Source organism: Aquarana catesbeiana, linkage group LG07 (genome assembly GCF_042186555.1).
Source record: "Aquarana catesbeiana isolate 2022-GZ linkage group LG07, ASM4218655v1, whole genome shotgun sequence".
Classification (NCBI taxonomy): Eukaryota; Metazoa; Chordata; class Amphibia; order Anura; family Ranidae; genus Aquarana; species Aquarana catesbeiana.
The window spans coordinates 273214431-273222739 of record NC_133330.1 but is presented as its reverse complement, the minus strand read 5'-3'; the positions used below and the strand labels follow the sequence as shown (position 1 = coordinate 273222739).

At 37.6% G+C, this 8309-nt stretch overlaps 1 protein-coding gene across 1 annotated transcript; it reads left to right on the top strand.

Annotated features, from left to right (window-relative positions):
* The first annotated feature begins 1230 nt into the window (after positions 1–1230).
* Positions 1231–6843, top strand: LOC141103589 (regulator of G-protein signaling 16-like). Its single transcript, XM_073593353.1, has 4 exons — positions 1231–1559; positions 2224–2285; positions 3995–4161; positions 5586–6843. The coding sequence occupies exons 1-4, from the start codon at positions 1411–1413 to the stop codon at positions 5781–5783; spliced, it is 576 nt and encodes a 191-aa protein (XP_073449454.1). The 5' UTR covers positions 1231–1410; the 3' UTR covers positions 5784–6843.
* The last annotated feature ends 1466 nt before the right edge of the window (positions 6844–8309 follow it).

Below are 8309 nucleotides of genomic sequence, written 5' to 3'. Positions count from 1 at the left end.
AACGCACCATACTGCATGTAAAAAAAAAAGTCCCTGCATCTTTCCAAAAACCCATTGCAGCAAACTGCACAGATTTGAACGAGACTCATAAGAAAGAAGGATAAATGGATTGTAGTGCATTACTGCAAATGAAAAAAAAAAAAAAAAAAAAATGCATAGATGTGAACCTAGCCTACATGTCACTTTAAGAAAGAAGAAAAGCCAGTATGTATAAAGAGTAACTGTAGATGCTCTCCTGTATATTTATAATTGCAAACAGTACATAGAAAATAGGTTTTAAAACACAAGTACACAGTGGTGGAGAGTTACTAAAACTGGAGCATGAAAAATCTGGTGCAGCTCTGCATAGAAACCAATCAGCTTCCAGTTTTTATTGTCAAAGCGTAATTGAAGAAGCTGACGCTGGAAACTGATTGGTTGCCATGCAGAGCTGCATCGGATTCGGAGTACTCCAATTTTAGTAAATTAAATCCCCCCAATGATCCAATTATTTCTATTAAGCTAAGAATGTTCACATGGAGATCTAAAAAAAAGAAAGAAAGAAAAAAAAAGCTAAAAAACAAATAGTTTCCCTTTAAAGATCAAAGAGTTAAAATGCAGAAAGCTGAAAGAATAATCAACCACATTAACTTCCTGTTATCAGAGTCTCAGCAGGTAAAAAGAAATGCTGTATAATGACAAATGAGTTGTAGGGATTGTTCAGATGTAGAGCTAAAACAAAACACAATAAAAAAAAAAACAAAAAACAAAAACAAACTAAAAAACAAACAAATCAATTATTAAATAGTTTCCCTTTAAACATAAAAGCGTTAAAAAGCAGAAAGCTGATAGAATAATCAACTACATTAACTTCCTATTATCAGAGTCTCAGCAGGTAAAGAGAAATACTGTATAATGACATTTGAGTTTTGGGGATTGTTCTGCTCTTTGGATGAATGTCCCTCTTTGTTGAGTGGTAAGGTGATTGCGTCTACATATCTTTATTTGTCAGCAGTGGGCTCCATTCGGTTTCACTGTGCTCCTCTTATTATGCGAACACAATAGATCTACAACGGCTAAATGTGAGAAGAGCGGAATGTCAGCTTGTCACATAATAACACGGCACAGTCTGCACTGGCACAGCTGGCTTTGGAGGAGGTTTGCTCCTCTTGTCCCTTTTTCCTCCCATGGATGTCACGTTATGATCCTCCTCCTAGGGAGGCTGAACTAATCTGCACGCTCTCAGATAAAAGGCAGGATGCCAGATTCTGGAACCAGTTTCAAAAAGCATGCACAAAGGACTAGCAGACTTTCATTGTTCTCTCTTGGAACGATAAGCCATCCACTCGGCTAGGAACCCTATTGAAAAAAACTCTCGCCGCTTACCATCTGGGCAGGCACGCCGGACAGCATAGGACTCCGCGCAAAACAATGATGTATCTGAATTCCCTCAACCCTGACGCCTTTTTGTGTGATAAAGCCAAGGACCTGCGATCATCGATCAGCACCCTAATTCACAAAGTGGACGTTGGGCACAAGCTGGTCCCGTCCAGCTTTTACAAAAAGAAAGACGGTCACAGGTAAGCCAAGAGGTCGCCCATTCGGAGATTGCTTGCCTATTGTGTTCAAATATCAATCAAACCTAGATTTACTAAAACTGGTGCACACAGAATATGGTGCAGCTGTGCATTGTAACCATTCAGCTTCCAGGTTTTATAGTCAAAGCTTGATTGAACAAGCTGAAGTTAGAAGCTGATTGGTTAATATGCACAGCTGCACCAGATTCTGTGTGCACCAGTTTTAGTAAATAGATGCATTTGGAGGTGAGTCAAAACTCAAACATTGAAAAATAAACCAAAATTTATTTATTTTTTTGCCCCCAAAATTGCTAAATCCCTTAAGAATTAATTACAGGTTATTTTATTATGCGCTGACGAGCTGCTATTGCAACATTTTATCTCACCTGTTGGGTTGTGATTGCAAATTTGTCTCTGACGTGAGTAAATTGTGTCGGTGACATGTACAGTACGCCGTGGTGCAATGTCCTTTCTATTTATAGACAGGCAGGTTTAATAAGCCAATGCATTAATTATATTTGAGTAAGTGACTAATGACTTTATATTGGATGCTATGGGTCAGAGAGGTTTGCATTATTAAACAAGACCACATCTGTTGCTATGGAACATATAGAAAGTATAAAAAAAAAAAATGTATATAAATCTTATTATTTTTATCTCTCTCCAGAAACTGCATGAAGGAGGTCATGAAGTGGAAAGAATCATTCAATCAACTCCTGAGCAGCAAAGGTGAGCAGGGGTTTGGTGAATCCTTCATTTGTTAGGAAAGGTGTGCATAGGGAGATGCAACACAGAGAATGCTATAGGGGGGATAACGCAAGGGGCTACATATGCACTAACCAAAATCATGCATGAACTGAAAGGTGGTAAAATATAGGTAGGATTTTTAACTAGACAGTAACGATTTGCTGTGACTCAGACAACAATCACTTTTCACAAGTTTGAAAACAGTTAAAATCATTATTTTAGACTTAGGGTTGCTATCATGGTTCCCCGCACTCTTTAATATTACAAAAGCCAGAAAGTCTATTTGTTTGTCAGAACATTTTTATTATATTGTCTATTAATGTCTTTAAAAAAGTATTGATCTTATTTAATGCATTTAAGTATAAGCCAACCACAGTGTTCTAGTCACATTTATTTTTTTGTATTTATATTGTATTTGCCTACTAAAAACTTTGGTTAGAATTTACTAAAACTGGAGCATACAGGGTCTGGGGCAGCTTTGCATAGTAACCAATCAGCTTCTAGCTTCAGCTTGTTCAGTTAAGCTTTGAAAATAAAAGCTTGAAGCTGTTTGCTTGTCATGCACAGCTGCTCCGAAATTCTGTCTGCTGCAGTCTTGGTAAAGCCTTAGTAAGTCGTATATACAGTATGTTGTTCAGACCATTACAATGCAATATATACATAGCAAAGTCTTGAGGATGAGGTGCTCTATGGTAATTAGCATCAGTGCAAAGCAATCAGGCCTTCTCTGTTCTCTTCTATGGTTCTCTGGTGACCATTGTCACTGGGACTAAAAGTGAAGGAATAGAGGGGAAATATACCATTTGGGACACTTACTACTCTGACATATGTCTGGACATGTTTCTTCTTACTGTTGTGTCCACATAAATAACCAGAAAGAAGAAAATGAAGCGAAATAAAAGTCGATTTTTAACCATCCCAAAATAAAAGGGGATTTGGCTTTAGATACACACACACACACACACACACACACACATATATATATATATATATATATATATATATATATATATATATATATATATATATATATATATATATAATTTTAATTCATGCATATAAGTATAAGCCAACCACAGTGTTCTACTTACATTCATATTCATCTATGTATTTTGAGTATTTATATTTAATTTGCCTGCTGTATATACATATATATATATATATATATATATTATTCAGAAGGCAAATAAAATAATCAAAATACATTAAATGAATGTAAGTAGAACACTGTGGTTGGCTTACACTTAAATGCATAAAAATATTTTACATATATTTATATATAAAGCCAAACCTCTTTTATTTTGGGATGGTTAAAAACCATCCCACTTGGTAGATTTCACTTATTTCTCCTCATTCTCTTCTTTCTGGTTAGTCATGTGGACACAACAGAAAGAAGGATCATGTCCAGACATATGTCACTGGCGTAAACGTCCCAAATGGTAAATTTCCTCACTTTTAGTCCCGGTGACAATGGTCACCAGAGAGCCCTAATCTTCCTAACAGGGACACAAACAGCAATAAAAACATGACAGAGGTTCTAACCCCTGACCATTCTATTAAATGTATACAAAAGAGTAATGCCATAGATACACTTTAAATAGCATGGTGGGCTCTCCATAGGAAGTGAATTGAGTGTGGGAGGTGATTTGTGAAGGGCTCCTTTTAACGTCTGCCTCTTATCCTGTCTATAGATGGGCTCTCCGCCTTCCGCACCTTCCTGAAAACAGAGTTCAGCGAGGAGAATCTGGAGTTCTGGGTAGCTTGTGAAGAATACAAGAAGACGCCTTCAGTCAATAAGCTTCCTGCCAAAGCTCAGTGCATATTTCAGGAATTCCTGCAGACTGGAGCCCCACGAGAGGTAAGCAGTGCTTACTATATTTAGCATCCCGATAAGAAGTTACATTATACAGCTGGGATTCCAAGGGTCAGACATCCAAAGTTTTAAATGGGATTAACTCATTATGTATGCAACTCATTATGCATGTACAGTCTAAACAACGCCCTGGAGACTTGAGACTGTTCAGAGTTAATTAAAATAACTGACGGGCTAGGAAAATGTGCACTGAGTCTTCTAAAAGAAAATCAAGCCTACGTGGTTATGTTTCTTCAAATCTATCTCAAATATATTTAGCATTTTCCTTAACTGAAGGAGCCGTTTTCTAATTTTTGCTTGACAAGCTCTTTCCAAATACCTTTGTATAAATATAAACCCTAAACCCTACAACAAAGGGGAACTTCACAGGTCCCCCAAAAAAACAGGGAACAACCAACTTTAAAAAAAATCATAAATTCTGTAATCTGTTTAGGCTAATGTCCGTTAAAAAAGATAGTTGTTACATTTGTACCAAAATGAACAAATGCTTAGATCACCTAAATAAAAAAGGACAAGGTATAATAATGATAATATCAGCAGCTGAAAATGTATTAGCCTGAAACATTTCTGCTGCTGGAAGAGTTGTTGTTACATGGTATGCCCATGGCACAAGAATATATTTAAAGTAGAACTAAAGACAAAACTTTTTTTTTCACTTTGGATAGAGTAAGGGTTTTTTTTTGCCTTCTGTGTTTCTTTGGGGGAGATTTTCCTTTACTTCCTGTCCAATAGCCAAAACAGGAAGTGAGAAAATCTTTTGTATTGAGGCCACAGTGGACTTAAATGGTACCATACAAACACTTGGGTAAACAGATATTGATAAAAAAGTAGAATTTTATTCAGTTAAGGTTTATGTGTTAAAATACATACATCATTTATTTATAAAAAGCTCTGTAAAGTATTTCAGACGTAATTTTATAGAGCTTTTTATGAATAGATTAAGTATGTATTTTAACATTAAACCATGGTACCATTATTAATATGGTAGTCCACTGTGGCCTCGATACAAAACATTTTCTCCAACTTGATATGAATAAGGTACCCCCCTGCTTATTATTGGGCACTCTATTTAAAAAACATGAAGTGAGATGACATTTCTTCAATGTGGGTTACCGAAACTAGTGCCCCCACTGAAATGAGCGTTTTCCCTCTTTTCCTGTTCTGGTGCAAAGCCCAAATTTGGGACTTTATTTCATTTTCTCTTTCGGTGGTAATGGTAAACAAGACAAATAGAGAGGGTGAATCTGCTTAACCAAGGCACAGACAGCAATAAAAAAACCTGACCAGTGTTCTAGTTTGCCTCCATCTAACTAAAAACATGTTTGCCTTAGCTATACTATACACTTCTGACTGCTATTGGTGTTTAGATGGTAAGCTAATTGTCAACATCGATTTTTTTGTCTTCACAGGTCAACATTGACCATCAGACCAGAGAACACACACGCCTGCAAATTTCAGCCGCCTGCCGTAATTGCTTTGACGCTGCCCAAGAACAGACCCGTATTCTGATGGAAAAAGACTCTTACCCACGCTTCTTAAAATCCCCCATCTACCAGCAAATGCTGACCCAATCATCTATTAAGAAACTAAAGTTCTCTTTCACATGAACGAAGACCAAGTGTTTTGTGTAAGCTACGACATTGAGACTAGAGCTCAGTTCCGGCAATCTAGAACCAGGTTCATGACATCACCCCACCACCATGTGTGTACTGGAGTCTGGGCGCTGATTGAGAAGACTTTCGAGCAGGGCCCTTCCGTGTAGATGGGCCTAAGACAGTAGAACAGAGAAGACAGTGTATAGAAAGGATTCGTGAGTTCTAGTCCAACAAAATTTCCTTGACACCAGTTATGGTGCCATGAAACGATTGTGCTTGCCTAGACAAACTCCTGTAACCTTTTATGTTCATAGGGGGACGTTAACAGGATTGAGATAGCATGAGAGAATCTCTGTAACAGACTAGAACACACATTGGTGTGATTCCTAGTTGATGTGCTAATGTTTGTGCAATGTGTCTGTGCTGCTAAGTGTCACTTCCTCCCACTGTAGTTTTTTCCTATAGCCGGGGGAAAAAAAAATCCGTTATTCTTACTGTTGCTATGTAGATCATTTAACAAGTGTCTGGAAATGAGTTTTCACCTGGGACACAATGGATGCCAAGTGTTTCAGCAGTATCCATTCATAATGATATCCAAGAACAATGGGGGGAAGTAGAGTACAATGTTTAAAAAAATGTGACACATTCCTAGCCAGTCTTTTTCCTTTGGCAAACAGGAATTGCAGAGACTTGTCAACAGTATTCTGGATGTGGGAAATGACCCCGCAGAAAGCTGGGTGATAAATGTATAGAAAGATCTTGGTGTTGATTATATAACACCTGCAGCATACATAAGTACACATATGTATATAACAAAAAAATCACATTTTATGTAAAAAATTATATATATATATATATATATATATATATATATATATATATATATATATATATATATATATATATATATATATATCACGTTTTATGTTCAATTTATTTAAAATGTTGCTGGACAGCTTTTGTAAACTTATTATGTGGTGATAGAAAATGAACACCTTGTATTTCTGGAAAATACATTCATGTTGGTATGTTGATATGTTAATTTATACAAATTATTTAAATAATAAACAAATAAAAGTGAACAAAAACAAAGTGAAATACATTGTATTATTTTTATTATTATTATATTCTATTATTATTATTTTTTAATCATTATGAGTTGAACTAACACACAAAACCATATTGATCATAAGTCACTTGCAGCTTAGAGCCACAGTTAAGAGGGGTCATACCAATCATCAAAATCAACTAATTATGGTTATTTTTTAATTTAAGGTATATTTGAACCTATGAAAAAAAACATGATATATTGCAGCTTACCACTTCTTGGAATGCGGTGGCTGTGTTAGTTTTTCTGTCGCAGGCCTTTTTCCTTTTTTTCAATCTGGTGTTTTTGCCAAGAACACGTGTCCTTTTCTAGGGTGACAATGCTCACTCAAGCCTAGTGCACATGGGCTGAATGTCGGGCGGCATTAGCCGGTTTAATAAAAACTGGCCAACATTCAGCCCGTGTGTACAGCAGTCGGTCATGACCGAAAAAAGTCTGCTGACCAGCTCCCAATCAGCGCTCTCGGCTTAGAGTGTTGACCGGAGTGTTCTAGGGGGGGCGTCCCCCTGTCAGAACACAATAGCACAGCAGGGGAGATCGCTGTACTAACATTGGATTGTTAGTACAGCAGCTCCAACCTGAGCTGTCAGGTTTTGTTTCTTTAACCACTACCCGCCCACCCACTGTCATATGAAGGAGGGACGAGGCAGCTCTCGTTCCGAGCTGCCGTCATATGACGTGATCTCCTTCCTGGGCCACTAGGGGGCGCGCGCACAAGCCCGCCGTGTCATTGGTGACCCGATGCTCATGCCCGGCGGCCGCCATTGTCTGCCGGGCACCTGCGATTGCCCAGTAACTGACCAGGACCGTGGATCTGTGTGTGTAAACACACAGATCCACATCCTGTCAGAGGAGAGGAGATTGATGGTGTGTCCCTTGTACATAGGGACACCGATCGGTCACCTCCCCCAGTCAGTCCCCTCCCCCCACAGTTAGAATCACTCCCAGGACACACATTTAACCCCTTGATCACCCCCTAGTGTTCACCCCTTCCCTGCCAGTCACATTTACACAGTAATCAATGCTTTTTCATAGCACGGATCGCTGTATAAATGTGAATGGTCTCAAAAATGTGTCAAAAGTGTCCGATGTGTCCGCCGCAATATCGCAATCACGATAAAAATCGCAGATCGCCGCCATTACTAGTAAAAAAAAAAAATAATAAAAATGCTATAAATCTATCCCCTATTTTGTAGACGCTATAACTTTTGCGCAAACCAATCAATATACGCTTATTGCGATTTTTTTTTTTACCAAAAATATGCAGAAGAATACATATCGGCCTAAACTGAGGAAAAAATTGGTTTAAAAAAAAAATTGGATATTTATTATAGCAAAAAGTAAAAAATATTGTGTTTTTTCAAACTTGTCCCTCTTCTTTTGTTTATAGCGCAAGAAAAAAAAAAATGCAGAGGTGATCAAATACCACC

What these genes read in the sequence shown, in the direction of transcription:
- LOC141103589 (XM_073593353.1), top strand. Translation starts at nt 1,411, where the DNA reads ATGATGTATCTGAATTCCCTCAACCCTGACGCCTTTTTGTGTGATAAA. An exon ending in AAAAAGAAAGACGGTCACAG is followed by an intron (nt 1,560 to 2,223) that starts GTAAGCCAAGAG and finishes ATCTCTCTCCAG; the next exon opens with AAACTGCATGAAGGAGGTCA. An exon ending in TCAACTCCTGAGCAGCAAAG is followed by an intron (nt 2,286 to 3,994) that starts GTGAGCAGGGGT and finishes TCCTGTCTATAG; the next exon opens with ATGGGCTCTCCGCCTTCCGC.